We start from the raw sequence: 17,951 nt of genomic DNA on the forward strand, positions 1-17,951 counted from the left end.
ATACTACTCTCTGCCATTCACTTTTGCTCTAATCTGACTTCAACCCCCACTTACTTGGTCTCTCCTTTTACAACCAACACAACCGAAATCTAGGGCTTCTTTTTTTTTTTTTTTTTGAGACAGAATGTCATTCCATTCTGTCACCCAGGCTGGAGTGCAATGGTACGATCTCAGCTCACTGCAACCTCCGCCTCCCGGGTCCAAGGGATTGTCCTGCCTCAGCCTCCTGAGTAGCTGGGATTACAGGCGTGTGCCACCATGCCTGGTTAATTTTTGTATTTTTAGTAGAGACGGGGTTTCACCATGTTGGTCAGGCTGGTCTCGAACTCCTAACCTCGTGATCCGCCTGCCTCAGCCTCCCAAAGTGCTGGGATTACAGGCGTGAGCCACCATGCCCAGCCAAATCTAGGGCCGGAACATGGCTGCAGCATATAAAAAGAATTGAATTCCATACTTTCGTTAACCCTGTTTTTTGTTTGTTTGTAGTTGTTGCTGTTTTTGAGACAGAGTCTCGCTCTGTCGCCTAGGCTGGGGTGGAGTGGTGCAATCTCGGCTCACTGCAGACTCTGCCTCCCAGGTTCAAACTATTCTCCTGCCTCAGCCTCCCAAGTAGGTGGGACTACAGGCGCCCACCACCACACCCGGCTAATTTTTGTATTTTATTAGAGACAGGGTTTCACCATATTGGCCAGGCTGGTCTGGAACTCCTGACCTTGTGATCCGCCCACCTCGGCCTCCCAAAGTGCTGGGATTACAGGCGTGAGCCACCACACCCAGCCCCTGTTTTGTTTTTGTTTTGCTTGCTTCTTAAGGTTGTTTTTCTATTTATGGTAAAGGCATTGGCTTTCCATTTGTAGCATCAATAGAATATTTCCTGTTTACAATAACCTTATGTCATAGTAAATGGTAAAGGGATTTAAAGCAGTGGTTTTCAGCTGCCAGAGGCCTGAGAGAGTTTGGGCACACTCTGTGTGATCGGGCAGAAGGCCTGTGGGAAGTTTAGCAGAGGACAGGGCCAGGAAAGGTGATGGACAGTGGGGGGTCTGTCCTGGTCACCAGGCCCCTGGGTCCTGCCCACCTGCTTGGAGCTCCCCACCCATCACACATGATGCTGCCAAGCCCTCTGGGTATTGTGGGCAAATAGGAGAGAAGTTGATGAACTTTGTTTCTTGAAATGCACAGATTCCTTGGACATCCCTGAGAGGTCAATCATGAAAGTCAACTTGGTTTTCTCCCCCTCATTTGGGTTCAGAATTTAAAGTCCACACACACGGGCAGTAAGATGATATAGATAAGGACATCATCACTCGGTTTCAGATGTTAAAATGTCTAGGTGGGTTAGGAGTGATTTGAGATCACACAACCTTGTGCCACAAAGAGGAATTCCCAGGCCAGAAGGAGACATTTTATTGCCATGTTATGATCTTATCATTGAGTTGAAAGGCGATCTTGTTTCATTTTGGATTCTTTCTTATGTTTATGTCTTATAAGGGCACTTTGAATTTCCAAGCAAATAATAATTTTGAATTAGCTTTTAATCATTGAGTTCTAGCACAGTTACATGATCAGAAACATGCTGTGTGATTTGATTGCTCTCAAATATATTGAGATTTGCTGGAACAAAATAAGTCAGGTTAATTTTTGTAAATGTACCATGCATGCTTAAAATGAATGTATCTACATTTGTTCCTGAGATACAGGTTGATGGACGGATGGCTACATGGATGTGATGGAGATGGTTTACTATCGGGACCTTCCGCATCCTGCTGATGTTTTGTTGCTTAGGATATGAATGGCTGAGCGGAGGCTGTAAAACCTGGCACTCTGCTTGGGTATGAGGTTCTTCCTGCCATCATTTGTTTTTTATGTTTTGTCACCAAAAGTGACCTTGAGGAACCCTGGGAGCTCAGGAAGGAAGGAGCGCCCAGAAGCAGGGACAGGGAGCTGGTTGGGGAGGACCAGAAATCAGGTTTGTGAAGGTTCCAGAGAGGACCTGTCCTTGCGAGGAGTGTGGGAGACTGAGATGGGGGAGGGGTCATTGGAATGATGCGGGCGCTACTTGGCATTGTCCATTGTGAGGCACCACCGGGGTCATCAGGGATTGGTGGAGAGGGAGTATAAAGCCCCAGGGTTGCCAAGGGAGGGCCCAGACCGAAGAAGGTTTGGTGGATAGCAGAACCTTTTTGTCTCCCTCTAATTGCTCCTAAGCCTCACGCTCCCTTGCCCCGCGTGTCCTGTTGCTTCCCTGATCTTCTCCGTGACCTGTAGCTAAACCTTCCACCAGCGCTTGAGAACTTAATTTGATCCGGATCCTTTCCCAGACCCCTTTCTTCTCCTCCTCCTCCTCCACCTCCTCCAGGTGCCCAACAGCCCCCTTCTCCTTTCCCTTCCCTTACTTCCCTCCTTCCCCTCCCCTTCCCCTTCCCCTCCCCCTCCCCTCCCCCTCCCCAACTCAGATCCGGCCCGGTCCCCTACCCTTCCCTGCCCCCTGCCCTAAGCCACCTCCACCTCTGTCCTGGCCGCCTCAGGGCGCCCTGAAAGGACCAGGACATGCGGCTGCGGTGGTGGCTCCTCTTTTGGCTCCTGCTGGGATTTATCAGCCATCATCCCACCCCTGTGAGTAGACGCTGGACCCGTGGGGTTTCTTCCTTTTTACTGGGCTGTGTCACGCGGCATGAAATTACACAGCTCAGGCCTGTAATCCCAGCACTTTAGGGGGCCGAGGTGGGCAGATCACTCGAGTCCAGGAGTTGAAGAGTAGCCAGGGCATCATAGCGAAACCCCATCTCTACAAAAAATTCGAAAAAAGATTAGTTGGGCCTGGTGGTGCCTACCTGTTATTCCAGTTACTGGAGAGGCTGAGGTGGGAGGATCGCTTGGGCCCAGGAGCTGGACGTTGCAGTGAGCCGAGATGGCCCCGCTGCACTCTTGTCTCTAACAAACAAAATGGACCAAAACAAAGTGAAATGTCATTTGATTTGTGTCATCTGGTTTGATGACTTTTTTTTTTTTTTTTAGACAGAGTCTCACTCTGTCGCCCAGGCTGGAGTGCAGTGGCAAGATCTCGGCTCACTGCAACCTCCGCTTCCGGGGTTCAAGCAATTGTCCTGCCTCAGCCTCCTGAGTAGCTCAGATTACAACGCCTGGCTAATTTTTGTATTTTTAGTAGACCACCACGCCTGGATAATTTTTGTATTTTTAGTAGAGATGGGGTTTCACCATGTTCGCCAGGATGGTCTCCATCTCTTGACCTCGTGATCTGCCTGCCTCGGCCTCCCAGTGCTGGGATTACAGGCGTGAGCCACCGCGCCTGGCCAAAATATATAACCTTAAGTGTAAGTTTACTAACTTTGGAAAGTACATACACCAGCATAAACCAACCCCCTTTCAAGATCTACATTGTTTTATTTATTTATTTATTTATTTGAGACAGTTTCTCCCTTGTTGCCCAGGCTGGAGTGCAATGGGGCAATATCAGCTCACCGCAACCTCTGCTTCCCAGGTTCGAGCGATTCTCCTGCCTCAGCCTCCCGAGTGGCTGGGATTACAGACATGTGCCACCACTCCCAGCTAATTTTGTATTTTTAGTAGAGATAGGGTTTCTCCACGTTGGTCAGGCTGGTTTTGAACTCCCGACCTCAGGTGATCCGCCCGCCTCGGCCTCCCAAAGCGTTGGGATTACAGGCGTGAACCACCGTGCCCAGCCAAGATCTACACTATTATGTCACCCCAGAAAGTGAACTCTCACTCTTCCCAGCCAGTCTCTTTCTTATCATAGGTTAGCTTGCTTATTCTGGAATTTCGCGTATACAGATGCATGCCATGCCATAGGTACTCTTTTGTGTCTGCTTTGTTCTGCTCAACACCATGTTTCTGAAATCATTACCATTGTTGTATGGTTCTCTAACTCCATCATTTCCATTTCAGACTCAGCATATGCTCAGTTCAACCTGATGAAGGGCTATCTCTGTTTAATTCACCATCTTGAAAGAAACATTTAAAATTCAGATGTTTTCAAGAATATATAGTTAAATCCTGAGGAATCGATGTAGAAATGTTATCACAAGCTGTCTGAACTTACTCAGAGGAAGTCTTCGTCTTCACTCACATAAGAGTCTAATGGAATTAATATCAACAATCTTAGAGAAATCCCACACTATTCATGCCATTTTCATGATCTCCGCCTTGGTAATTTTTTTTTTTTTTTTTTTTTTTTTTGAGACAGAGTCTCGCTCTGTCACCCAGGCTGAAGTGCAGTGGTGCGATCTCGGCTCACTGCAACCTCTGCCTCCCGGGTTCAAGTGATTCTTCTGCCTCAGCCTCCCAAGTAGCTGGAACTATAGGCGCGTGCCACCATGCCCTGCTAATTTTTTGTAATTTTAGTAGAGATGGGTTTCACCGTGTTAGCTAGGATGGTCTCAATCTCCTGATCTCGTGGTCCACCCACCTCGGCTTCCCAAAGTGCTGGGATTGCAGGCGTGAGCCACCACGCCCGGCCCAGCTTGTTAATTTTTAAGCACTAAAATTTGATACTTATTTGTGAATGAAGTAATCTCTTCATTGTATTTTTTTTTTTTTTTTTTTTTTTTACTTATGCTGAGCTTTACATGACAAAGATTCATATAATCCAAGAGAGAAGTATTATTTAGAGGGATTCTTTTACCATGTGATATATAATAAATGCATCCAATGTTATACATCAATTTAAAAAACAAGTAAATAACTTTAAAGAAAAGATAACTACTGGCCAGGTGCAGTGGCTCACACCTGTATTCCCAGCACTTTGGGAGGCTGAGGCAGGTGGATCATGAGGTCAGGAGTTGGAGACCAGCCTGGCCAAGATGGTGAAACCCTGTTTCTACTAAAAATACAAAAATTAGCCGAGTGCGGTGGCAGGCGCCTGTAATCCCAATTACTCAGTAGCTGAGGCAGGAGAATCGCTTGAACCCGGGAGGCGGAGGTTGCAGTGAGCTGAGATCATGCCACTGCAATCTAGCCTGGGTGACAGAGCAAGACTTTGTCTCCAAACAAAAAGAAAAGATAATTACTTTATACTTAGCTTGTCTTAGCCATGAGTGACGGGCTGCATGTGGCCCAGGACGGTTTTGAATGCAGTTCAACACAAATTTGTAAGCTTTCTTAAAACATTAGGAGATTTTGGCCAGGTACAGTGGCTCATGCCTGTAATCCCAGCACTTTGGGAGGCTGAGGCGGGCAGATTACCTGAGGTCAGGAGTTCGAGACCACCCTGGCCAACATGGCAAAACCCCATCTCCACAAAGAATACAAAAATTTGCTGAGTGCATTGTCAGGCACCTGTACTCCCAGCTACTCAGGAGGCTGAGGCAGGAGAATCACTTGAACCTGAGAGGCAGAGGTTGCAGTGAGCCGAGAGCACGCCACTGCAGTCCAGCCTGGGTGACAGAGTGAGACCCCATCTCAAAAACAAAACACCAAACAAAAGCAAAAACAAAAAAAAATGGCTGGGCACGGTGGCTCACACCTGTAATCCCAGCACTTTGGGAGGCCGAGGCAGGCAGATCGCCTATCAGGAGTTCAAGGCCAGACTGGCCAACATGGTGAAACCTCATCTCTACTAAAAATACAAAAATTAGTCGGGCATGGTGGCAGAGACCTGTAATCTCAGCTACTCGGGAGGCTGAGGGAGGAGAATGGCTTGAGCCCAGGAGCTGGAGGTTGCAGTGAGCCGAGATTGCACCACTGCACTCCAGCCTGGGCGACTGAGTGGAGCGGAACTCTGTCTCCAAAAAAAAAAAAAGAGTTTTTTTTTTTAGATCATCAGCTATTGTTAGTGGTAGTGTATGTTATGTGTGGCTCAAGACAACTTTGCTTCTTTTAATATAGGCAGGGAAGTCAAAAGATTGGATATCCCTGCTTTATACCAAGAAAGACAGCACCCCACATTTGCAATGCCTAAAAACACTACCAGCCATCTGAAAAACATGAGACTTCTAACCTCTGTTCTTTTTTGTAGCAGTAGAATCCCACGGTGATACATGAGGGATGTGGTTACCTTTTGGAGGAGGTTGACGGTTTCTAAGGATGATTCTTTCTGAGTGAAATATTGTCGGTGTCATTGACCTTTTCATTATTTCAACTATTATTATTCCAGGTTATCAATACTCTGGCTGTCTATCGTCATCGTGAGACTGACTTTTGTGGAGGAGTTCGAGACCACCCTGGCCAACATGGCAAAACCCCATCTCCACAAAAATTGGATAATTTGATAATTATCATTATTGAGTTTCTGAGACCTTACACATTTACCATTCTCTTCTGCACAAATTACCTTTGTGTGAGTATACTAACTTTCTGTAGAGGTATACTTGTAATCACAAATAAGAATAAATTATATAAAACAATTCACATTTCTGGACTTCATTATGAATATGTGGTTTTACCCAAAAAATCAGGGAAATGATTTATTAGCATAAGAATTATGAAAATGTCTGCCATTTACATTATGAAAATTAAATAGGTTGGTGTTTGTTTAATAGAATGTCAACAGAGCTTTTGGTCAAAAATAAGTTTTTTTAACCTTTGTGCTATTTATCACAAATGGAGTATGAGGTTTCATCACTTAAATAGGAAATTCTTTCTAAACTCTTCTGCTTTATAGTTCTATCGTATGGGTGGTAGGAAAGCTTGCAATCTCCTCTCTGAAGATTCACTGCAGAAATGAGCTGACAACAGACAGCTTAACAGGAAAAGAAAAACATAGAACAGGCATAAACATGGGAACCAGCTGAAAAATGAGACTGCTAGAAGGGCCGGATGGTTGATGCTTAAAGAGCACCCTCTTCTGAGGGGAGAGGGAGATAGATGGAGATGTAGGCCATTTAGAGGGGCAGCAAATGATTTTTAGGGGAAATGAAAGAGCCCAAGGAACAAACAATTGGCCTGAGACAAAGTTCCTCTGAGGTCATAGGGACGAGGTGACAAACTGCCGGAAGGTGAAGGGCAGAACTGCACTGCGTCTCATGATGCAGAGAAAGCCCCAGAGAATCTCTTAGAACTGCCCTCCAAGAGAATCAATGAAAAGTGTGTCTGGGCAGGGTAATTTTGAATGACATCATTCAAAGTGCATGTTCCCACTTGCAACTGGAGAGAGATCAGTATGTCAAAAGTCTGTACTTGGTAAGAATTTGGCTGCTAAGTTGTGCCATAATTTGTCTTTTGAGCCTTTTTTCCTTTGGGTAAGTTGAGCTCTACATTTTGTCTTGCCATTCATGACAGTAAAAATGTGGTTGTCTGGGGGCTGAACCTCCTTCTGAACAATGATCCAAGATAAAAGTACTAATACCACAATGCTTTTTTATATTCAAGGGAAGAGGAAGTATGTTTCAGTTTCACCACCTAGATAATTACACGTCATTTGGCACTGCCTTTCAAGATATGTAGAAAACAGAAAATATATGAGTTATGAAGATATCTAGGCACATTTAACATTCTCTATGCCACTTAGTCCTGAACAGAGAATTTTCGGTATAAATTGGAGGAAGCTTTTTTTTTTTTTTTTTTCTTTTCTTTTCTTTTCTCACCCCCGAGATGAGTCTCCCTCTGTTGCCCAGGCTGGAGTATAATGGTGTGATCTCGGCTCACTGCAACCTCCACCTCCTGGCTTCAAGCGATTCCCCTGCCTCAGCCTCTCAAGTAGCTGGGATTACAGGTGCCCACCACCATGCCCAGCTAATTTTTGTATTTTTAGTAGAGTCGGGGTTTTACCATGTTGGCCAGGCTAGTCTCAAAACCCGACCTCAAATGATCCACCCGCCTCAGCCTCCCAAAGTGCTGGGATTACAAGCGTGAGCCACCACGTGAGCCAGGGGAAGTTTTTAAATTTACCACTTTTTAACAGTTCCATTTAGGAAAGTTCAGTTGAGCTGTTGGACTTGGACAACTTCGCACCTCTCATCTTTGTCCTTGTCATCTAGTCATCTATACCATTACCTCCTAAGCAGGGACATCATGGGTGCCATGAAGCATTCATGCGTGATGGCATTTCTTTGCTTGTCATTTCTTCATGTGTTTGACATTTCTCCTAGCTCCAAACTGGGCCAGCTACCTTTCCTATGAAATCTAGCAGTAGCTGTGGGATTGACGTGGTTGCTCTTTTCATCTTTTTAGATTACCCATTGCTTCTCTCGAAATCCTAGTACATGATTTTTTTTTTTATCCTATGTGCAGAAATCAGGAAAAAACAAATTCTACCAAGAATTTGAAAGATATTATTTCAGGCCAGGTGTGGTGGCTCATGCCTGTAATCCCAGCACTTCGGGAGGCTGAGGCAGGTGGATCACTTGAGGTCAGGAGTTCAAGACCAGATGGGCCAACATGGTGAAACCCCATCTCTACTGAAAAGACAAAAATTAGCCAGGCATGGTAGCAGGCACCTGTAATCCCAGCTACTTGGGAGGCCGAGGCACAAGAATCGCTTGAATCTGGGAGGTGGAGGTTGCCGTGAGCCAAGGTAGCGCCACTGCACTTCAGCATGGTTGAGAGTGACACTCCATCTCAAGAAAAAAGTCATTTCAATGACTACCTCAGGAGATTCATAGGTATCTGACCCACATCTGAGATGGGATTTGCATTGCATTTTCGCTATGATGAGAACAAATATTTAATATCTTAGAAGATTAAAAGCATACTGTGATAATATGGAAATCTTGGTGGGAATTCAGTCATTAGTGAGAATGTTTTGCGTTAAGTTCAAACCAGCCTCAATGAAGCTGATGTGAGGGAAGGGAAAGTGAACTCTGAGTAGAGCAGGGACAGAAGGAAGATGCTCCAGTGCAGATCAGGAAGGAGCAGGGGGTGAAATGTTACAAATTCTAGAACTCAGAGAGCTGAAGGTAATTACTTCCTTTTCAAGTTGTGAAACATGTTAACCTGTGGTAAAATACTTAGAAGATGATAATTACCATCTAACCGTGTTGAAGTGTACAGTTCCGTTGTGTGAAGTATATTCATGTCATTTTTTTTTTTTTGAGATGGAGTCTCACTCTGTCACCAGGCTGGAGTGCAGTGGTGGGATCTTGGCTCACTGCAACATCTGCCTCCTGAGTTCAAGCAGTTCTCTTGCCTCAGCCTCCCGAGTAGCTGGGACTACAGGCGTGCATCACCATGCTCAGCTAATTTTTGTATTTTTAGTAGAGACGGGGTTTCACCATGTTGCCCAGGATGGTCTCCATCTCTTGACCTTGTGATTCACCCGCCTCAGCCTCCCAAAGTGCTGGGATTACAGGTGTGAGCTACCGCACCTGGCCTATTTTTTTTTTTGAGACAGCGTTTCAATTTTGTTGCCCAGGTTGGAGTGCAATGGCACAATCTCAGCTCACCACAACCTTTTCCTGCTGGGTTCAAGTGATTCTCCTGCCTCAGCCTCCCGACTAGCTGGGATTACAGGCATGCACCACCATGCCTGGCTAATTTTGTATTTTTAGCAGAGACAGCGTTTCTCCATGTTGGTGAGGCTGGTCTCAAACTCCCGACCTCAGGTGATCCGCCTGCCTCGGCCTCCCAAAGTGCTGGGATTACAGGAGTGAGCCACCGTGCCAGCCTCATGTCATTCTTTGTGTGTGTGTGTGACAGAGTCTCATTCTGTCGCTCAGGCTGGAGTGCAGTGGTGTGATCTCGGCTCACTGCAACCTCCGCCTCCCAGCTTCAAACGGTTCTCTGCCTCAGCCTCCCGAGTAGCTCGGATTACAGGCGCCCGCTGCCATGCCCGGCTAATTTTTGTATTTTTAGTAGAGACGGGGTTTCACCATCTTGGCCAGGCTGGTCTTGAACTCCTGACCCCGTGATCCACCTGCCTCGGCCTCCCAAAGTACTGGGATTATATGCATGAGCCACCGTGCCCAGCCGTCATTCTTATATTATTATTTCCTAGTTGTCTTTCCTGAAGACTATCTTCCAGTCTGAAAATGGACATGATGGATCCACAGATGTACAACAGAGAGCCTGGAGGTCCAACCGACGTAGACAGGAAGGTATGGCTCTGTTGGAGTCCCCATAGTGTGGAAATGAGTTTGCCCTGGAAAGGGAAAGAACAGCTTCTTGCCCTCAGGTTTCTCACCTTCTCCTGTCCTCACTCTCAGCAAGGGCTGAGGTCCATTTGTATGCACACAAAGAAAGGAGTTTCTTCCTTTCCAGGAAAAAAAATTGGCCGGAAAGACGTCATTACTCTACGGAGATATGTGATAAGAAAAGTTAGAGCTAAAATCCATAAGACGAAGGTGACAACGAAAATCAACCATCATGACAAAATCAATGGAAAGAGGAAGACCGCCAAAAAAGAGTAAGATGTGCCTTGACACAAATACTGTTGTTTGAACCATGTGCCAATCAAAGTAGACAACTGTAAAGTCCTTGAGAATATTTTCTACAATATTTGTGGCAAATTCAGTGGGTTCAAAATTGAGTTTGTCCTTTCTGCTTCATTAGTTTAAGCTGTATAATTCCTTTCCCTTCCTACATTCTTGTTTGTCATCTTTTCGGGGGAAGAGGAGTTGCTAGTACTGGCATTGGTTTTCCTTTCTCTTTTTTTTTTTTTTTTTTTTCGTGAGATGGAGCTTTGCTGTTGTTGCCCAGGCTGTAGTGCAATGGCACAATCTCAGCTCACTGCCTTTTGGGTTCAAGCGATTCTCCTGCCTCAGCCTCCCAAGTAGCTGGGATTACAGGTGCCCACCACCACGCCCAGCTAATTTTTGTATTTTTCCTAGAGATGGGGTTTCACCATGTTGTCCAGGCTGGTCTCGAACTTCTGACCTCAGGTAATCCACCCGCCTCAGCCTCCCAAAGTGCTGGGATTAGAGGCGTGAGCCACCACAGCCAGCCTTTTTTTTTTTTTTTTAATTTTGAGATAGAGTCTCGCTCTGTCGCCCAGGCTGGAGTGCTATGGTGCAATCTTGGCTCACTGCAACCTCTGCCTCCCAGTTTGAAGCAATTCTGCCTCAGCTTCCCAAGTAGCTTGGATTACAGGTGTGTGCCACCACATTTGGCAAAATTTTTTTTTTTTTTTTTTTTTTGAGACAGAGTCTCACTCTGTCACCCAGGCTAGAGTGCAGTGGCATGATCTTGGCTCGCTGCAACCTCCACCTCCCAGGTTCAAGCGATTCTTATCCCTCAGCCTCTTGAGTAGCTGGGACTACAGGCATATGCCACCATGCCCGGATAATTTTTGTATTTTTAGTAGAGGCGGGGTTTCACCATATTGTCCAAGCTGGTCTAGAACTCCTGACATCATGATCCGCACACCTCGGCCTCCCAATGTGCTGGGATTACAGGCATGAGCCACCGTGCCCAGCCCAATTTTTGTAATTTTAGTAGAGACAGGGGTTCACCATGTTGGCCAGGCTAGTCTTGAACTCCTGACCTCAGGTGATCTGCCTACCTCAGCCTCCCAGTGTGAGCCACCACACCCAGCCTGGATTGTTGAATTCAATGCTTGGGTCACCTCCAGATTCGTTTTCACAGTCTTTCATGTTTTGGTCATATTACATTGTATTTTGCTGCCATATGACTGATCTTTTTTTGTTAAATGTGAGATACTTGTTAAAAAATATTTAGCAATGAATTGAGGCCTAGTAGCATGTTATCTTGCTGCAGAAGAGATGGGAGTCTACTTATGGGGGATGGTCAGGGGTCTTCCATACAGGCTGCAATTGAGGTCGTCGGTGCAGGCTCAGTCCCTACAAAGGCCAGGGTATTTCCTGTCCACCTCTATTCTGATGCATGACTCTTCTGGGTCTCAACCAGAGCCAGTGGACTTCAGTATGGGTCGCTTTCATTGGCAGACCCTCAATCCACTTGTTTTCCATCTAATCCCACGCATGTGTGCAAAAGCTGCTGTGCTTCTTTGCATCTCAGTAGTTCCTTCTGGAATTCAGCAATGAAACTCAGGGAAATGGGTTCCAAATGCGAGGCTGACTTTCGTCCTGGGTTTCCTTCTTCTCCATCTTCACCTCATGTCTGTTTACTGCCATGTTAGCAATTTGATGTATTCAATCATGGGTTTTATATTCTGTTTGGTGTCCCCCATTGTTCTCATCGGAGATCAGAAGCTTCAGATGCACTTATGTCAACTCAAGAGTAGAATGCTTCCTTAGCTTCCCTCCAGAGTCAGGTTTTGTGTTTCTAGTTCCCAAGTGCACAGCAGGAGTAGTGATGTCCTCACTGGCTTCTCATTTGCATTAAACTGTGAGCTTCTGTAGCGTGGGGACAGGACCCTGCTCCCATTGCATTCTCAGCACCTCACCACACACTCCTTGTTGGAGGCCACTCCAGACAGCATGTGCTGAAGGATGCCCTGTGGTCAGAAACAAGTTCATTAACTTTCTCTTTGAAGTGTTTTCATCCCTGTTTCCTAGCGTTCTGGGAATTTTACACATCCTTCCTATAAAACCAAGTATCAGGTGAGATCCTTAGGATCAGGACCATGAATCAAGTGGTGTGAGGGCAACACAGCAAACTTACCCTTTTTAGGCTGTTTCCTTTTTCTGCCCTCAATCTCTGTGAACTGAACCTTGTTAAAGTCAGTCAACACCAGGGTGGATGGTTTGCAGTTGTCACCTATTTTCAGGACATAACACCCTGACTTAGGAGCCATTCCGATCATTTGTAATTCAATAGATGCGCCCAGCATTCAGATTGCCTTTTCTGTCAACCAGGATCTTTAAAGTCGATGACAAGAGTTCCAGTCCTGAATCATGGCAAAGTGCAGTAGTGAACTGCGGGGTTAATGACACCATATTCTGGAAGGATCTCTCTATGGCTGATGGTCTCAGTTCCGGCATCAGCCTCTGACTGAGAATCAGGTCTCACACAGGAGGAGTCAGATGAGGAGCAATCCTCTGCTTCCGATGGAGTTAGTTGTGATGAATTGGTGAGGTCTGGTTTTTCACACTGAACTAAAATGAGCTTTCGCTGTGTCAAGCACAAGACTGACCCCAGAAACACACATAGTGCACCTCATAGAAGCTTTTAATAGTCTTTATATTTACTAAAGAATAGGACTAACTATGGAACTATGAAGATGAGCTGGAAATGACAGGTGACTTGCCAGCAGGCCAGAGTGTGACTTTTTTTTGTCCCTCAATGGGAGGTGTCAATTCTCCCTTCGGTTGTGAGAATCAGTTGGTTCATTTGTGGAAAGGTTGCAGGGGGGATCTTTGAATCACAGCCTTCAGATGCCAGAAGGGCAGAGGGAATCCCACACGGGCTGGTGGATCATGTGTGTGCATTTCTCTCCCTTCTAATCTGAGGAAACTAAGCATGAAAGAATGTGAGCATGCAGAAAAGGAGAGGCAGGTATCAGAGGCAGAGGAAAATGGGAAATTGGATATGAAAGAAATACACACCTACAAGTGAGTTCAGAAACTGGACCCCATCCTCCTGGGAAACGCCCATTGGAGTGTTGTTTTTAACCTTTGTACAATGTTTAGACCCAGTAAATGCATAAATAGGAACAAATGGTCAGAAGACATATCATGAGAGAGAGAGAGTTCACAAAACAGAAAACAAAGTACCTTAATATTTACCAGTGACCAAAAGATGTGAAGTAGCAAAACGTCTCCTGACCCCATTGCCAGCTAGACTGTGTGGAAACTCGGTTCATACCAGCCATTCTAGGGGTGGGGTGAGTTGTTGTCATCCTTAGGAAAGTGTGTTGTTGTAGGATCAACCACATCCTTCAAAAGGACTATGCCTGTTTATAAGCCCAGCTGTTTCTGCCCTGTGAAACACGGTAAGGATATTAATACAAAGAGAATACAGCTTTATGATAAAAGATGCTCAATGAAGGATGAATTAGGGATATACTGAGAATGGGTAAGGAAACTATCATCTCAGAAGTCAGCAGGCAGTAAGCAAGAGGAGGAATCAATATAGCAACAGTTTGGATCAGACTGTACAGTTTTTTTGTTTTTTTGTTTTTCTGAGATGGAGTCTCGCTGTGTCACCCAGGCTGGAGTGCAATAACGTGATCTTGGCTCACTGCAACCTCTGCCTCCCAGGTTCAAGTGATTCCCCTGCCTCAGCCTCCCGAGTAGCTGGGATTACAGGTGCCTGCCACCACGCCTGGCTAATTTTTTGTATTTTTAGTAGAGAAGGGGTTTCACCATATTAGCCACAATGGTCTCAATCTCCTGACCTCGTGATCCATCCGCCTCGCCCTCCCAGAGTGCTGGGATTACAGGCGTCAGCCACCGTGACCGGCTCAGACTGTACTCTTATAGCCATCTGAAATACGTTTTCTAGGTATAGATAGATTGTGTAAGGGTACAGTTGTGAGGATAACAGAAATATGGCAGATTATTTAAAATCATCCTGAAAGTGGTGCTTTATCTGATGAAAGTGATTGTAATCCATAGGAAAATGTTTCAACGTGCGCAAGAGTTGCGGCGGCGGGCAGAGGACTACCACAAATGCAAAGTAAGGAGCTTCCTCCCCGCAGTTGCAGGATAGTTCAGTGCTGATGCAGATGATGCCACGGCCCTTAGACTCTCTCAACATTCAATTTCTCATGTGTTGGCTTTTTCAGATCCCCCCTTCTGCAAGAAAGCCTCTTTGCAACTGGGTAAGTTTGCTTGTTTTCCTTGCTTTTGGACATAGTCTGCCAGGTCAGGACCTGGATACATTTTTCTCCCTACAGCTCTGTGCTCAAGCCCTGCAGAGGGAGATGGCAGAGAGAAAGGCTGCCTACAAGCATCACAGTCCCATCCCTGTTGGTAACCGTGTTGTGCAAAAACACTTTCATCCCCACCCAGTGGGGCCCCTGATCTAATATTCTAAGTGTCAGAGGTCCCGTATTTGTAATAGCAAATGGGCCCTGACTGTAAATTAGTGAAGAGTGAATGTAACTTATTACCCACAGGGACAATTCCAAATGAAGGCCTTAAATGATGCTCAGCTAAGCTGGTTCTTGTGTGGCCTCTGTACCTTCAAAAGCTGCTGAGTCCTATTACACGTGATGGGACTTGTACACTTGAAGTGAAACACAGTTTTAAAACTTGCTTTGTTTAGAATTCCCACCTCATTTTTCCATGGACAAAAGTATTCTTCATGTTTTAGTGCACTTACAATTTGGTATTACCTGGGAGTGAAAAGAAATATTATAGCCATGCCTAACTGACTTCTTGAGATAAGATTGTTCTGTCAGAAAACCCTCTCCCAGTTCCCCTGCAGCTCTTCAGGAATCCACATCTCTCCAGAGCTCTTTGTTCTCATGGGTGGCACCTCCAGAGTGAAGAAGATCCTTTGTCAAGAAGGGAAACAGAGGGGAAATGAGAGGGTCCTGCAGGCAGAGCTGGAATCAACTTCCACTCTGCCTCTTGCAAGCTGTGTGACCCTGGGCACAATTTCTCCTTCCTCTGGAAACCTCTGTTTTCTTAGATTTGGAGCAGGGTGGTCACACTGACCTTGCAGAGTTCTGAGAATCAGAGACAGAACATAAAAGGCCTGGAAAACATTCTCCAAAAAGAAGCTGCAACATGTGTGGACAATGGGCTTTTCATGCCTCTCTTACTGTCTCTTACTGTCTGTTGACCTGGTGCAAGAAACATGCTCTGGTGATGGCTGTGAGGGAGGAATGAGGATAGACATAGACACTCCTGTGTCTCAAACATGCTTCTTTATTACTCTGTTATGACTCTGTCTTCCCTGGGGCAGGACCCCAGCCTGCCTACATTTGCAGACAGACACAGTGGCATGTGGAGACAACAGTGTGTCCCAATGACTTTTCTTTACCCCCCAGCTGTCGGCAATACTCAGTGGAAGGGTGATATTATGACACTGATACTGCTATTTTGAAACCTGGAGGATGGAAAGGTGCAAAAATCTATCACCAGCAACAGAAGGTGCAGACTGTGTTGGTGGCGGTAATTTCATCCATCAAATGGATATGTGTGAAAGCATTCCCTCCTTTGTCCCTACAGGTCAGAATGGCGGCAGCGGAGCATCGTCACTCTTCAGGATTGCCCCACTGGCCCTACCTCACAGCTGAAACTTTAAAAATCAGGATGGGCCGCCAGCCACCTCCTCCAACTCAACAACGTTCTATAACGGATAACTCCCTGAGCCTCAAGACACCTCCCGAATGTCTCCTTCGTCCCCTTCCACCCTCAGTGGATGATAATATCAAGATGCCTCCCGAGTGTCTCCTCACTCCTCTTCCACCCTCAGCTCCACCCTCAGCTCCACCCTCAGCGGATGATAATATCAACAGGCCTGCCGAGTGTCTGCTCTATCCCCCTCCACCCTCAGCGGATGATAATCTCAAGACACCTCCCGACTGCCTGATTACTCCCCTTCCACCCTCACCTCCACCCTCAGCTCCACCCTCACCTCCACCCTCAGCTCCACCCTCACCTCCACCCTCAGCTCCACCCTCACCTCCACCCTCACCTCCACCCTCACCTCCACCCTCACCTCCACCCTCACCTCCACCCTCAGTGGATTATAATCTCAACAGGCCTGCCAAGTGTCTGCTCTATCCCCCTCCACCCTCAGCGGATGATAATCTCAAAACACCTCCCGAATGCCTGATTACTCCCCTTCCACCCTCACCTCCACCCTCACCTCCACCCTCACCTCCACCCTCACCTCCACCCTCACCTCCACCCTCAGCTCCACCCTCACCTCCACCCTCAGCTCCACCCTCACCTCCACCCTCAGCTCCACCCTCACCTCCACCCTCAGCTCCACCCTCAGCTCCACCCTCACCTCCATCCTCACCTCCACCCTCAGCTCCACCCTCACCTCCACCCTCACCTCCACCCTCAGCTCCACCCTCAGCGGATGATAATCGCAAGACACCTCCCTTAGCTACTCAGGAGGCTGAGGCAGAAAAACCACCCAAACCCAGGAGGCCGAGGGCCGATGACGTGGACCCATCATCGCCCGAACCCAAGAGGCGGAGGGCCGATCACGTGGACCCATCATCATCCACACCCAAGAGGCGGAGGGCCGATGACGTGGACCCATCATCACGCAAACCCAAGAGGTGGAGGGCCGATGACGTGGACCCATCATCATCCACACCCAAGAGGCGGAGGGCCGATGACGTGGACCCATCATCACGCAAACCCAAGAGGCGGAGGGCCGATGACGTGGACCCATCATCATCCACACCCAAGAGGCGGAGGGCCGATGACGTGGAACCGTCATCACGCAAACCCAAGAGGCGGAGGTTGAGTTAGCTGAGAACAGGCCATTGCACTCAAGCCTGAGCAATAAAAATAAAATTGAGTAGAACAAAATAAAAAAATCAAAAAACAAAACAAAGCCCACACTCCAAAAACAAACTAACAAAGAATAAATAAATAATATAAAAATAAAATAAATACTGCAGTCCTTATGTTATTGCTTTGTTTCGATATCTGGTATGATTGCCTGAGGGACCTGAGGTTTTTAATCATGGGGGTTTTTTTAATCTTTAGAAGTGGTTGGTTATGTAAAATATTATTATTTTTTTTTTTTTGAGACTGGATTTTGCTGTGTCACCCAGGCTGGAGTGCAGTGGCTTGATCACAGCTCACTGCAGCCTCAACCTCCTGGGCTTCAAGCAATCCTCCTGCCTCAGCCTCCCAAGTAGCTGGGATCACAGATGTGTGCCACCACGCCTGGCCAATGTTAAAAAATCCTTTAACTTTTTTGTAGAGATGCACTCCTGGACTCAAGCGATCCTCCTACTTGTCCCGACCACCAGGCCCTTTCTGATAAACATTTACACTGTTTATTATCTGATGCCATTTCTATCTTCTTCCTTGTCGTCCAGACATCAAATAATTAGGTTTCTTCGGGGTTTTCTTTTTCAAGTGCTCAGTGTTAAAGATCACTCACATTAGGGCCAGACACCACGGCTCATGCCTGTAATCCCAGCACTTTGGGAGGCCGAGGCGGGCAGAGCACTTGAGGTGGGGAGTTTGAGACCA

General features: G+C 46.6%; 1 protein-coding gene across 22 annotated transcripts in view; it reads left to right on the forward strand.

Moving 5' to 3' along the window:
- The window catches only part of LOC129393041 (nuclear pore complex-interacting protein family member B9-like), a 50,282-nt gene extending 32,922 nt beyond the window's left edge, over positions 1–17,360 (forward strand). For 18 of the 22 annotated variants that reach the window (XM_055100003.2, XM_063598559.1, XM_063598567.1 and 15 more), the window contains 6 exons: positions 6,134–6,316; positions 9,911–10,010; positions 10,174–10,318; positions 14,391–14,451; positions 14,561–14,596; positions 15,954–17,360. In XM_055100003.2, the coding sequence (XP_054955978.2) occupies positions 6,134–6,316; positions 9,911–10,010; positions 10,174–10,318; positions 14,391–14,451; positions 14,561–14,596; positions 15,954–17,216 (1,788 nt within the window). In that variant the 3' untranslated portion in view covers positions 17,217–17,360. Of the gene's footprint in view, positions 1–1,883; positions 1,970–2,033; positions 2,617–6,133; positions 6,317–9,910; positions 10,011–10,173; positions 10,319–14,390; positions 14,452–14,560; positions 14,597–15,953 lie in introns of those variants that run through there. The other 4 variants (XM_063598568.1, XM_063598569.1, XM_063598570.1 and 1 more) reach the window with 2 other exon arrangements.
- The last annotated feature ends 591 nt before the right edge of the window (positions 17,361–17,951 follow it).

The sequence above is a fragment of the Pan paniscus genome, chromosome 18 (assembly GCF_029289425.2).
Source record: "Pan paniscus chromosome 18, NHGRI_mPanPan1-v2.0_pri, whole genome shotgun sequence".
Lineage (NCBI taxonomy): Eukaryota > Metazoa > Chordata > Mammalia > Primates > Hominidae > Pan > Pan paniscus.